This window comes from Staurois parvus, unplaced genomic scaffold, assembly GCF_062004578.1.
Source record: "Staurois parvus isolate SC_StPar_1 unplaced genomic scaffold, SC_StPar_1.0 ptg000136l, whole genome shotgun sequence".
NCBI lineage: Eukaryota > Metazoa > Chordata > Amphibia > Anura > Ranidae > Staurois > Staurois parvus.
Window position 1 is genome coordinate 4,173,091 of NW_028317932.1, and position 15,125 is coordinate 4,188,215.

The following is a 15,125-nucleotide window of genomic DNA, read 5'->3' on the forward strand; positions in this document are numbered from 1 at the left end:
TTTCGGCACTGCCCGAGGGCCCGGGGTCAGTAGGGGGCCCCATGAGATGCCCCTGGTACCTTTTTCATAGGCTTTTTTGAGTTTGGGCAAGGACACAGGGGCCCCATGATCCCCTATTGCCCGGGGGCCCCATGAGTTGTCAGTCCGCCCCTGATCACAACTTAAAGGGGTGTATTATTAAAATTTACAGAACAATTCACCCAGGGAAAGTATATTTGTTCTGTGCAAATGGCGCTATTGCCTGTGCTGGTTGAATGTTTTTCTTTAATCTGAAATGGAAAATACCACTGTGATACTTAGCGCACTGTAGTGGTCAAATATGATATTTTCTGTTTTAAAGGATAAGTTCACCTTTGGAACCTGTTACATGTTCAACCCATTTTTAGGGTAAAGGGGGCTAAATACAAATGCACCCCACACTTTTCAGATATTTATTTGTAAAAAATTTTGAAAGCCATTTATCATTTTCCTTCCACTTTACAATTATGTACAACTTTGTGTTGGTGTATCACATAAAATCCAAATAAAATACATTTCCATTTTTGGTTGTAACATGACAAAATGTGGAAAATCTCAAGGGGTATGAATACATTTTCAAGGCACTGTATATAGCAGCAGAGGTTTAAAAAAACATCATGTCTTACAAATGCAAGTTGCTTTTGTTGCAGACATGAGGATAGCTGAGTATTTTTTACAATGATATGCTCTCAGGGATGAGCTTTTTTTTTTATTATTTGGAGGACTGGACTATATGGACATATTAAAAAATAATTACTATATTAAATAGGAGGTCTGAACATCCCCATTGCAGATGCCTTATCAATGGACTTACCATAATGTTACAGCCTTCAGCTTGAATTTAACATGTATCCAAATCCAAAAGCAAAAAATGTAATATGTAGCAGTTTACTAGTCCTCAGATGTGGTGGCTGCATCAGTGTTTTTTTCAGGCTTTACTAATAACACAGCAGTATTGGCACCCTAGGACAGGACTACAAGACACCTCCTTTTTCCTCTTCACCATAACATAGAGGGTATAAAAATAGATGGGGACATCTACAAACTATAAGGGGTATTCAGTAGTTCACGAATGTGAGCTAGGCAGGGCTAATAATATCGTACGTTACTACAGAGGACACAGGATGGTATTGAAGTTCTATCGGGATGAACAAGCATTTTTACTTTTCAAACAAAACCTATGAAACTAAAGTGACACACTTTCAGTGGTTTATTTAACAAATCAAAAGGGAGCAAATAAGAGAAGCTCATTGTTAGGATTTACATACCCTTTCACAGTGGCATATGCACAGTGAATAGGTATTCTTTTTTCTATGTATATCATGAAATGTTTAGTAATTGATAACAGAAATTTCCCAATTTATTGAAAATATATACTAGCAATAACATGTTCTTTTGTTGTTTACTTGTTAATTAGGCACTTATTAACCCCTTCACAGCCCAAATGTTACAGCAGTTCTTGGGTCTGTTGTAATGATTGCAACAATGAAAGTTTCCTAAAATACAGTATGCCACAGGTTTGTTTTGTACTTTGTCCTTTTCATAATTAATATTATGCTGGTTTACTTTGCAGGCTGAATGTTTCATAATGCAGAAGAATTACTCTGGAGCCCTGGATATAATTAACCAGATCATTGTTAATTTTCCTAAATTTCTAATAGCACTGACTTTAAAGATGAGATATGTTCTAGCACAGCAAGACTGGGACCAAAGCCTTGAAACAGCACAACGGTAAAGAACACAATGGTGTATAAAGCAATATTCTAAGCAAATATTAAAGCTACCTTTTACGCCACTCGCATACTAATTCAAATTCATTCAAATTTAATTATAAGCAGATATGAAATGTAATCCAAATTTGTTTTGGATTACTACTAGTATACTTACCTGAAATCTAATCTGAAGTTGATTTGATTGCTTTGAAACTAGCAAAAGAGGGGAAAGGAGAACATAGGCAGGGCAATATATAAAAGAATACAAACGTACGCCAACAAACATTTACAAATACTTGTGAAGCCACACTGCTGCTTCAAGGCACCTCTGAAAAGTGTGGTCCCCAACTATTGGATATGTATAGCAACGCACAAATAGAAAATAGACTTTCTGGCAAAAGAACCCCCAAAACATTAAACGCTAGTACAAAAATTAGCATTTTTTTCACCAAGAGCACTGCCATTTTTTAAGCCAGTGTGCATGGTCCCTAAAGGTACAGCAATGAGAGTATCTCATTCACATCTATTTCCTATCAGTAAAACATTCCACCTGTCAGTCCAGCCATTTTCAGACAGTTTAGTCCTGTTACATGGGAGCTAGGCACAGCAGCTCAGTACAGACTCTCCTTTGCTGACTACTGCCATAAGTTCTTCCCAGGAGATTTCATGTCATTCTCAAGCCATCTGGTAGATATTATTTCACCAGCCAATTTGGGGTCTGCCCTGGAACCTCTTTCAGGTTCAACATTTTATTTTATAGCTTTGAGGGGGATACCTCCAGGGGCATTTATAGAAGATGTCTATTAGATCAGCTGGAGCCTGTATTCTAACATGGATCACCATAGTCCTTCCCCCTTCCCTCTACTTTTACTGTCATCTCTACTCTTTTGGTCTTCAACCGTCACAGTGATTACAGGTAAATGTACCTATTACAGTCACCATAGCCGAGCTATGCATGACTGATTTTACTCTTCCTTAGGCCAGTATATTGTCCCCTGAAAATCAACTTATGATCTAACTCATTTATCATTTTTGCATTTGTTTTTCTGTCCATACTGAGCAGGATCTCAAAGTACAATATGGACATGTGTTCGTGGGCAAATGCAATGAGTTTTGACATCAGTTTGAGACACTTCTGAGACCATTCACAATTCATTATAGGTGCATTTTTCCTGCTGTTGACCTTCTTCACGTTGGTTTTGAATTCCTATTGATATACTGTGGGGGCCATTTACTAAAACTGGTGCACGCAGAATCTGGTGCAGCTGTGCATGGTAGCCCATCAGTTCCAGCTTGTTCAATTAAGCTTTGCCAATAAAACCTGGAAGCTGATTTCTGTGCAGAACTGCTCCAGATTGTTCACTCCCCGGTATTAGTAAATCAACCCCTGTATGTGTTGGAGAGAAAAGCGGTTAGTTAGTCAGTAGTAAACAAAAGCCCATCAACACAGGCCCTACCTAGAAAGTGACTGGGGTTGATTTACCAAAGGAAAAAAGACAATCTTTTTGAGGTGTACAGGGCTCATATTTATGTTGTATATTTGGTTTTCACCACTTCATACCCAGTGGTAAACTGATGGAGTTCATGACTGCATGAAAACAGATGACCAGCTTCATCTGCAAATAGCACCCCAACCCCTCCATACAGACATCTTCTATAACTTCTTAATGAACTACCACTATTTATGTAGCACTAAACATACAAATGACCCTGCACCACTTCCAGCCTGGTCCTTAGACACTCCACACACATACGCAGAGCATATATTTGTATATATGTATACTTTGTCTGGTTTAATTGCTTTTATTTATTTATTTATTTATTTTTAGCATCTTATCAATAGATGGAAAAAACATTGATGCCTTTCAGATGTTAGCCATATACTCACTAACAAGGGAAGGAAATATACCAAAGGTTAGTTTATGGTGTGATGGGGTTGGAAACCTGTGGATGGGTTAATCTGTATATGGCATACTCATATACATCCCAATATCTGTTCCTAGGTTCTCTTATGTAGATGCAGCTAGGACATGGAATTTGTATTGTACCATTGCACTTGGTTGGCACTGCCCAGTTTACACCATCAATTGCTGAATAGATAGAGCAAATTCCAACTCATCTATGTCATTGCTGGCAACTAGGATTAGTAGGGGTTTGGAACAGAAAAGAAGAAGTCTGTTTCTTCTGTAGACTGGCCATTATACACTGTTAGCTGGCCTGGTGAAAACTCTGCCCCATCTTCTCTGTAAACTCTGTCTTTCCTGTACAGGATGATCTTTTGGAAAAACAAATACAGGCGTACCTCAGTTTATGAATTTAATGCGTTCTCCAGGAATTTCGCATTGCAAAAACATTGTAAACCGAAACACGGTTTCCCATAGGAATGCATTGAAAACCAATTAATCGGTTTTGGAGGTCAGAAAAAAGTAAAAAAAGCCTTTTATCTGTTCAAAACGCTTTATAAAGTGCACTTTAAAGGCATAAATACTGTACAGGGACATGTTAAAAACTTTCCAGAATGGCTCCAAAACTCGATGCAAAAACCGCTCCAACACCTCCACACTCGACGCCACGTGCTATCCACAGACTCCAGCATGCACAGTGCCGACGCTATAAACCTCCCAGGCACAGTTCATCCTGGGGAAACTTGCTTCGTATTGCGAAAAAAATTTGTAAATGCATGGAAAACCAATTCATCCGTTTCGGAGGTCAGAAAAAAGTAAAAAAAAAGTCTTATCTGTTCAAAACTCTTTATAAAGTGCACTTTAAAGGCACGGCGCCTGCGCTATAAACCTCCCAGGTGCAATGCATCCTGGGGAAAGTTGCTTCATGTTGGGAAAAAATTTGTAAACCGAGGCATTATTTTCAATGGATTTTCATTCGTAAACCAAAAATTATGTTAACCGAGGCGTTCGTAAACCAAGGTACACCTGTACACCAATGTATAGCTGCACATCTTATATAACTGTTGCAGGGCTGCAGTTTTACTTTTAATTATACTTTTTCTTTGAAACAGAATGTATTCACATAATCTTTTTTTTCCTCAAATTCAAAAAGCTAAGAGTTTATTTTTCATTTAAGAAACTTGACAACATATGTCCTGGTCTGTGCCAATCACAGTGGCTCCCACTAAAAGATCTGCAATATAGTCAGATGCAATGATCATTCAGTTGTTACAGAATCACATTGCATTCTTTTATGACCTGATCCCAGGAGCTTTGAAAGCAAACCTGTATATTGTAAAATAGTGATGTGCATGGCGGAAACATTTGTTTTGTTTCGTATTCGTTCATTAGATTAATAATTTAATTTTGTCATATTCGTTATGTTAGAATGATTCATTTTTGGAATTCATTTTGTATAATCGGATTTGTTTCATATATTTGTTCATTTTTAATCAATTGGAAATTTGAATTTCAAAAGATGGCTATATTTATTCTTTTCTTTTCTATTCTATTCTTTTTTGTTTTTATTTCTTTCTATTCTATTCTATTTTATTTTATTCTCTTCCTGTATTTTCTAATCTATTCTATTGCTGTATTCTATTCCTTTGTTTTCTATTCTGTTTGATTCAATTCTAATTTTTCTAAAATTCTTTCCTAATTAATTCCATATTGATTAGTGTCTAGTTCAGCCTTTCTCAACCAGGGTGCCTTGACGTTTCTTCAAGGGTGCCTTGGCAAATGTCTAAAAATTGCTCAAAACTTGTATACAAGCCAGTGTGTGGAACAAGCCTTCGTTTTTAGTTACAGAAAGCCACAGGTTTTCATTGTGCACCATTACGAACTTCTAGCTGCCAGCGCCCTGACAACCAATGACTAGTTTGACCCTCCCCTGCCCCCCTCCATCAGTGCTGGGGTCACATTAGCTCAGTGATGGATAAAAACTGAGGAAGAAGAAAAACACTGGAATATTAGTCAGTACCAGTGTGCAAAAGTGTATTTGCTTTGGAAGAGTAAAGACCTCTAATGTTGGGTGTCCTACATGTGTGGATGTTGCTGAGTTATATAAAACTATTAGAATAGTTTTTCACATTTTAGAATGGGGTGCCTCAAGACTGTCCATAATTTTAAAGGGTGCCTCAGGATTGTCCATAATTTTAAAAGGTGCCTTGACTGAAAAAAGGTTGAATAACACTGGTGTAGTTACATACTTCATCTTTTCTCCTTAGCAAATTTTATTCTCTTCCTTCCTTTTTTTTTATTTTTGTATCCATTTTGATATTTTTTTTATTTTTGGTTTAAGAAGACACATGTATTTGTTGTATCAGGGACATCAAGAGTATCATATTAAAAAGGATAAATAATAACAAAAACATGGTTTGTATCTCCAGTAACAGCTGGTTTGAGATTGTCACTGGACAAAACTGGAAAAAAATATTATTCTTTTTTCTTTCACGTTTTTGCCTGTAAAATCTGTAGACGTAAAAATAATTATTTCAAGGCAATTTATTTATTTTATTTATTTCAGGTACTTATATAGCGCCGTCAGTTTATGCAGCGCTTTACACATATATATTGTGCATTCACATCAGTCCCTAACCCTCAAGGCGTACAATCTAAGGTTATCATTAAAAAAGAAAAACTCTTCCTTGTCCCAAAATAGCAGTTTTTACATATCACTTTGATATATACACTTTGGTTTATTTAGAATTTCTGGTTTGTAGTACAGATGCAGTAGAGAATAACTGGATCATGTGTCATTCCAGGACATTGTGAACATTAATGTTTTTATGTTAATGAGTATGCTAATACTTTTTATGGCATGGGTTGCTTTAGGCTCTCACCTACGTGAAAGACCTGATCAATGCTGTGGAGATGATGGAGCCCCGGAACCCAGTCCTTCACTTCCAGAAGTTCCGTGTAATTTGCAGCTTGGTAAGATGTGTTCTTTTACCAGAGACAAATGATAGTTGAGCCAAGGATTTTTCAGTATTCAAAGAAACCAAATAATTATAAATTAAGACACATTTTATTTTGAAGAGAGCTGTAACCATGTATTGTCTTGTAAAGTTGGATACAATTTTAATTCTTCCTCAGTTATTTTGAAATGTATATCTTTTCCTAGTTTCATGATTCCTTGTGTTAGTGATTTCCTGTCCATGCTTTTTAAATGACCTGCATGTCTGTGATAATCCCACGGAGCCCCTTTGTGTACAGAAGAACATGGTTGTTAACCCAGGTAGCCCTTGTGACTGCCAGTCCTCCACAGTTAAGCACCATAGCGAAGCAATGTGAGCAGAGAAGTATGGCAGTTTTATTAACATCCTTGAGCAAAGAAACTGAGAAATGTGTAAGTGCTTAAAGTGAACCTGTGCTCAGTCTGTGCAGGGCAAAGCAACAGGGTTGCTTCAATGTTTGCTGCCATAGCAGTACATACTCCGCATCTGTTCCATCCCCTGGTGCTCTGTAAGTCTGCTGAGATGAAGGAGATATACAGCTGTGCTCAACAGTTTGCATATCCCGGCAAAAATCGTGAAATTTTGGCATTTATATTGAAAATATGACTGATCATGCCAAAAAATTTCTTTTATTTAAGCATAGTGATCATATAAAGCCATTTATCATCATATAGTTGTTTGACTCCTTTTTATTATATAATGATAACAGAAATCACCAATACGGCTCTGATCAAAAGTTTACATACCCTGAAATGTTTAGGCCTTGGTACAGACACACAAAGTGACACACACGGGTTAAAATGGTCTTTAAAGTTTAATTTCCCACATCTGTGGCTTTTAAAATTGCAATTAATGTCTGTGTATAAATAGTCAAGGAGTTTGTTAACTCTTACATGGATGCACTGAGCAGGCTAGAGACATGAGGATCAGAAAAGAACTGTAAAAAGACCTGAGTAACAAGGTAATTGTCAGGGTCCTGTCCTCGGCAAAAGTTCTGAAAGATCTGGTATTTCTGCCAGTACTCTACATGGCCGCAGAAGTACACATCAGCCTCAGTCTGGTGCCAGACGGCCTTTATAAGGAGGCTCATCACTTTCTCTAGTTTCTGGATGATCTCTAGCTCCCCGTGCCCTGTTCCTGGTTCCTGTTTCCTGTGATTCTGACCTGTGTTTTCCTGTTACCGACTCGGCTTGCTCCTGGACCTGTCTACTCTGCTTTACACCTGATCTGACCTCAGCTTGGCTTACGGATACTCTCTCACTCCTCTGTGTATGACCTCTGCTATCCCATCTGACTACGTCTGCTCTGATTCCCACCTGGTACCTGACCTTGGCTTGAACCAACTACCCAGTAAACATCTAAATCCCGGAAGGGCTTGCATACCACAAACAGGCGCCACCAGTCTGCAGACCTGTCTCTGTACACCAGCTGTGCTTCTGAGTGGACCACCAACTAGCACTCCTACAGGCAACCTGTGCAACTTTGGGCCTGACTCCCACTGTCCCACTCTCAGGGAGTCCGGAAACTTGGCCGCAAGGGAAGCCCTCTCTCCATTGGCCTCCATCACCAGGTAATGTAACTTTATAAAGATAGGAAAGGATATAAAAAGATGTCCAACACCTTGAATATGCCAGTCAGTACTGTTAAATCACTAATTAGGAAATGGACAATTCGGGGATATCTTCATACCAAGCCAAGTACAGCCACAAAAACCCCCCGTAAATCATGTCAAGGTGTTGTCAGACATACTGAATTGTAACCAGGCTTTTTTTGTGACATTGGCACACTAAAGGCTTCTTTCTGTCAACTTGACCATGCAGCTCATTTTTGTTCAAGTATCATTGTATTGTGCTCCTTCAAAACAACCACACTGTCTTTTTCCAGAGCAGCCTGTATATTTCCTGAGGTTACCTGTGGGTTTTTCTTTGTATACCAAACAATTCTTCTGGCAGTTGTGGCTGCAATCTTTCTTGGTCTACCGGTACTTGGCTTGATATCAAGAGATCCCCTGAATTTTCCACTTCTTAATATGTGATTGAACAGTACTGACTGGCAAATTCAAGGCTTTGGACATCTTTGTATATACTTTACCATCTTTATAAAGTTCCATTACCTTCTTATGCAGGACTTTTTACATTTCTTTTCTGATTCTCATGCCTCAGTATCTAGCCTGCTCAGTGCATCCATGTAAGTGCTAAAAAAGGCAAAGGGGGGAGAGGTGGAAGAAAGAAAAAAAAAGTGTGGGGGTTATGAGGAGGGGTAAAGGGGATCTTTGTTCCTTCGGGCGGGGGCAGTCTAGATAGATGGAGGGTCTCCAGCTGGAGGGAAGTGGTCCTCTGCTGGTGGGGCCTTCCCTTCTTTTGAAAAAGATATAACAGTTCCAGTGGAACCAGGTCTTGTAAGTATCATGTTTATTGCTGGCCAAAAGTCTTCCATGTGATTCCTGTCCTCATCTTTGTGAAACCAGAGTGCAATGGACAGGGGGTTGGGTCTTTCCATTTCAATGGGATACAGGCTTTGGCTACATTTAAAAGGTGGGTACCACAATCTGTACTTAATTTCTTACAAGACTGATGGTGGACTGGATGGTTTTGTTAGCTCAAGGCAGGTGCCATTGTGGCCCCATTAGTGAAGATATGCCATGTGATCAGAAGGGGCCAATAAGCCATGTAGACAGTGTTAGTCTCTGTAAGCATGACATACTTGGGAGCTCTTTACACAATCTTTGTCCTGGACACTGTGGATGGTTATTCAACATGGCTTACCAACATTGAAATTATCATTACATGACTTTTTTGTTTATATTGATGATGCTCTCCTCTGAAAATGTGGTGGATTGCGTTTCAGGAGGGATAGAGCAGTGGCTGCCAGGCATTCAGGAAGCAATACTACCGTCTCCTGAATACTCTTTTTTTTTCTCAGCTGTACAAGGATTTGTTTACTCTTCTGCAACCCTAAACCAAGCGTTTGGCTTGCGCTTGCTTCTCTGGCACAATTTATCTGAATGGATTGCAATTGACGGTGGTACTGAACACCAACTATGACAGGCCTTGTCCACATGGGGATCAGGGGCAGTAAAACAGGCGCTTTATTTACATTTTTACAGCCCCTCAACCACCCACCTCAATTGTGTAATAGCAGCCAGAGGGGGTAGTGTATATTGCTGTGGCGCAGCAAAAATTATACAGCACATTACATTGGGCAGGCAGTACTACCACCAAATGCAACCCATCCATGTGAATGGGGCCAAAACCATGAGCCAAACTATTGGTTGCAGTTGCGTGAGGTATTTCAATAGAAAATCCCTGTTAAGATTTTAAAAAAATGGGCATTCAACAGGTGACGGGATTGAATAATGAATGCCTGACAGCTGCTGCTCTACCACCCTCTGAAAAGCAATCAACCAGAGATTGTGGTAGAAAGTGGCACACATGTGACTGAGGCCACATGCTGTATAATTTTTGCTGCTCCTCTGCGAACTAAAGCATCCTGGCCTGGGCAATCCACCATTGTACAGTTTAGAGGGGCGTAAAAAACACAGATCAACTGCCTGTTTTTACTGCTGCCCATGTGAATGAGGCCTAACAGGTTAAGTCAGTGAATTGCTGTCTTCTCCTATCATTCCTTTCTTGCGGGCACGTGCCTTTTTAAAAGTATAATTTCCTCTACAGTGTGGAAGGAACAGATCAATTCTACAAGAGATCTCTGGGTTCCTGGAGCGCACGTACAATAAATCTCCTGAACATGCTGAGCTTGCTGTAGATCTGGGCAAACTGCACATGTATCAAGGCAATGTGTCTGAAGCTGCTAACTGGTATTCTGCTGCTATGAAGCTGGATGTAAATCATGTAGAAGCCCTTACAGGTGTGTAGCTGTATATAATCATAAGTGCAATATAGTAACTTATAACAATTGTTATTTGTCATAGTGACAGTTACTCTCATGTCTCAGTGTCATGGATGCAGCCTAATGAATATAGTCTAAAACAAGCAAATGCTTGGTATTTAAAGAAGGTATATTGAAGGACCACTGTCATGTAAAGATAGCAGTTAGTATGCTAATTACATTTTTTTTCACATGGCCTACATTTTTCATGCAGGCCGTGCTGTCCAGGAAAACTGACACTTAAAAAAGTTGGGACAAAGTTTAACACTGGGTGCTTGAACAGCTGTAGCAACAGTTTTTAATTAACCACCTCCCGTCCGACTGTTGTATATAAACGGTTGGACGGTGGCAGTGCAGGGTCAGGTGGATGTTTATAAACGGCCTCCCCGCACCCTGCTTGTGCGCGCTCCCTGGGAGCGTGCAGCACCGCGATCCAGTGCCCACTGTGTCTTCCAGGCACAGTGGAACACTGATCGTTGTACAGGACCTCTCTGCGAGGTCCCGATCATGTAATCACTGATTGGCCAATCAGTGATCACATGCAGAGTAGTAAGCAAGATGTCACTTCTGACATCATTGCTTACTACGTGTGAAATCTGTGAATGATCACAGAGGTCACATGGTACAAGGCTATTCACAACAGCCTTGTACCATGTGACAAGCTGTGACCAATCACAGCTCACACAGTAGTTCTCAGTGGCTGCAAGAATGCAGCCAGAGAGAAAGAGAAATGATTGCTTTTACAGCCTTTATGGGTGTAAAAGCAATCAGTGTAAAAAGAAATAAAAATCCCAGTGGTGATTAAATACCACCAAAATAAAGCTTTATCTGTCTCAAAAAAATGCTAAAAAATTCATATGGGTACAGTGTTTCATGACCGCTCAATTGTCATTCAACGTGTGATATCGCTGAAATCTGAAAATTGGCCTGGACAGGAAGGGGGTAAAAGTGTCCGGACTGGAAGTGGTTAAAAAAAAAGAGGAATTACACCAGGGGTGCTCAACCTTTTGAAGTGTGAGGGCCCCTTAGGCTTGGTTCACACTTGATTGCGATTTAAAATCGTGCATTTTGTTTGCAAATTCACCCCTTTTGTGAAGATATGTTTGCAACTTGTGAAGATTTCCCAATGATTTCTTGCATTTTCCATTGTGTTTTCTGGTGATTTCTTTCAATTTCCATGCTCTGCTACTTGTTAGAGGGGACATCAGAGGGAATGTGGGCTGGGGCTGTACTAGTCACATGGAGGAACAATGTGGCGGTCAGGCTTGAACAGCAGGAGAAAACTAGGAAAGGGTTAATAAAAATTATCACAAATGTCACAAATTTAGATACTCTTGCGTTTTGCGATTTCTATTGTAGTCTATGTATGTGAAATCGCAATAAACTGCAGCAAAAGTAATACAAGAACTACTTCTGAAATCGCACTGCAGCAAATCACAAATGTTAAGACACTCACATTCACGTTCATTAGATCTGATTTCAGGTATGATTTCAATACCCAAATCGCACATGAAATCGCGTCAGTGTGAACCAGGGCTTAGTCACCGGTCACACCGCTTCAATTTAAAATCACGCAATTTGTGTGCAATTTCAGCGTGATTTCAGGTGCGATTTCTGAAGACTTTATTGCTACTTGTTAAGATTTTCAACAATTTCTTCCAATTTGCAGTGCGATTTCCATTATATTCTATGTATGTAAAATCGCAACAAAACTGCAGAAAAAGTAATGCAAGAACTACTTTAGAAATTGCAGCAAATAGCACATGTTAAGACATTGACATTCACATTCATTAGATGCAAATTTAATCGCAAATTGCACCTGTAATCGCATCGGTGTGACCGGGCACTTAAGTGATTTGGTAACTGGTTGAGGGCCACAATGAAAAGAAATGGTTCAGAATTTCATTTTTTTTAAATTATGAATAGCATAATAAAGATATTAAACAACAATAAGGATCATAATTTTTCAGTGGGATCAATCCCCTGTTGGATATTTGTTTAATCACAATCAGAAAAAGCATATATTTTATTAACTAGTTTAGCATTAATCCCACTCTCGGGCTCAGGTGTTTCCAGCTCTGAACCAGCATTGCAACCTTCACTATATCAAGGTCACTGGTTAAAGCTTATAGGAAGAGTTTTCTTTCTCCCCTGATTGTGCTATGAGGCTGCAGGACCCCTGACCCTCTGTCTGAGCAAGCAGTGCTGATTGGCCCTGTGCTGATCACATGCACTCTCCCAAGAAAAAAAAACTCCCTAGCAATACACACCAAACTAGGCATGTGCAGCTTGCCCCCAAGGCTCTGTTCTATCAGCAGATGGAATGGGAACAGTGGAAGAAGGGGAGGATCAGAGAAAACAGAATCAAACATCAAGGGGAGGATCAGAGAAAACAGAATCAAACATCCTTTTTACACAATGCAGAGGATTAACCCCTTAGGTTCCACAGTGAGTATAACAAGCATGCTTTACTGCATACACAGACTGATTTTACTGTTGTGTGTTTAGTAACACTTTAGGCGTGTATTATGTTTTGAGGGGTAGCCAAGGACATTTATTTTGGAGGGTATTACAGTACATACTGCATGAGCTTCAGTTTAATATTGTTGCTTTATGAGCATAACTGCAAAGCCAAAACAGTAAACTGTAGGACACTCTCTGTATGTGATGCTTGGTTATCACAACACCAGCAAGAGGGAAAAAGGGAGCAAAAAAAAGGGGGAGAGGGAAAGAAAGATAAAACAAGAGAATGGAGGTTGTAAAACAAAAAAGAAATCCCATAAACGTCACATGCACAACCTTTCTTTTAGTAATTTGGGGAGATAACATAACCCATCACTTACAATTTAAGGTGTTGTTGTAGGTAAGCAGAACCCATGTTTTTCTATATGTTCTAGGTATTATATGGTGCCAGATACTCCAAAACAACCTGGAAGATGCAGAACAGCAGCTGGATTTCCTGCGTGAGGTGCAGCAATCACTGGGAAGATCAAAGGTAAATAAACATCTACAGCATCTCACAGAAGTGAGTACACCCCTCACATTTTTGTAAATATGTTATTCTTTCTTTTCATGTGACAACACTGAAGAAATGATACTTTGCTACAATGTAAAGTAGTGAGTGTACAGCTTGTATAACAGTGTAAATTTGCTGTCCCCTTAAAATAACTCAACACACAGCCATTAATGTCTAAACCTCTGGCAACAAAAGTGAGTACACCCCTAAGTGAAAATGTCCAAATTGGGCCCAATTAGCCATTTTCCCTCCCCGGTGTCATGTGACTCGTTAGTGTTACAAGGTCTCCGGTGTGAATGGGGAGTAGTTGTGTTAAGTTTGGTGTTATCGCTCTCACTCTCTCATACTGGTCACTGGAAGTTCAACATGGCACCTCATGGCAAAGAACTCTCTGAGGATCTGAAAAAAAGAATTGTTGCTCTACATAAAGATGGCCTAGGCTATAAGAAGATTGCCAAGACCCTGAAACTGAGCTGCAGCATGATGGCCAGGACTATACAGCAGTTTAACAGGACAGGTTGCACTCAGAACAGGCCTCACCATGGTCGACCAAAGAAGTTGAGTGCATGTGCTCAGCATCATATCCAGTGGTTGTCTTTGGGAAATAGACGTATGAGTGCTGCCAGCATTGCTGCAGAGGTTGAAGGGATGGAGGGTCAGCCTGTCAGTGCTCAGACCATACGCCGCACACTGTATCAAATTGGTCTACATGGCTGTCATCCCAGAAGGAAGCCTCTTCTAAAGATGATGCACAAGAAAGCCCGCAAACAGTTTGCTGAAGACAAGCAGACTAAGGACATGGATTGCTGGAACCACGTCCTGTGGTCTGATGAGACCTATAGGCTGCTGATCATTTAACATTTAGCAGGAGTAGCTGTGTTCTGTGTAACATATTGTACAGTTTTGAGCAAGCAGTTGTAGCTACTGCTGTATACCTAGAAGTCTGTACCAGTGGTTACAGTATATAAAGTATGTGCTTCTTTTTGCAGGAGTTATGCTATGTGGAAGCTGTCCTTGCATCCAAGAAGGGAAAAGAAGAGAAGATTATATTAGACCATCTGAGAGAATCATTGGAGATGCACTTTGCCACATTAAACAGTCTTCCCCTGGGGGTGGAATACTTAGAAAAATTGGACCCCACGTTTATTGTTGATGTTGTGAAAATGTATTTGGAATTTTGTCCAAAGCAGGTAAAAGTTGCTTTTATGGAACTTCACCACTATTTTTTGATGGAAATTCACAAGATTTGTCTAGTTCTAATTATTTCCTACTCCACCTATTTACTAGTGTCAGGGCATAATAAATAAAAAAACATATGCAGTACATCTCTGAATGTTTTATTCCTGCACAGTACAGAATACCTATTGATCTTGCACTTCGCTACTAATTTCCTGTTGTGGGCTGACAACATAGAACCTTTACTGAACAGAAAATTGAAGGCATGATTTCTTCTCTGCCCAGTTGCCTTTTGCTGAACTACAGAACACCCCCCCCCTTCATCTTCACAACATAGGGGAGCTGTTCTGTAAGTATTTAAAGCGGTAGTAAACACCGCTTGGGCACTTGTACCTACAGGTAAGTTTATAACAAAGCT

General features: G+C 39.8%; 1 protein-coding gene across 2 annotated transcripts in view; it reads left to right on the forward strand.

The window, feature by feature from the left end:
* TTC21A (tetratricopeptide repeat domain 21A) overlaps positions 1-15,125 on the forward strand; it is a 99,084-nt gene that overhangs the window by 17,622 nt on the left and 66,337 nt on the right. For both annotated transcript variants that reach the window (XM_089673135.1, XM_089673134.1), the window contains 6 exons: positions 1,592-1,749; positions 3,560-3,644; positions 6,509-6,607; positions 10,302-10,494; positions 13,413-13,510; positions 14,521-14,721. In XM_089673135.1, the coding sequence (XP_089529261.1) occupies positions 1,592-1,749; positions 3,560-3,644; positions 6,509-6,607; positions 10,302-10,494; positions 13,413-13,510; positions 14,521-14,721 (834 nt within the window). The remainder of the gene's footprint in view (positions 1-1,591; positions 1,750-3,559; positions 3,645-6,508; positions 6,608-10,301; positions 10,495-13,412; positions 13,511-14,520; positions 14,722-15,125) is intronic.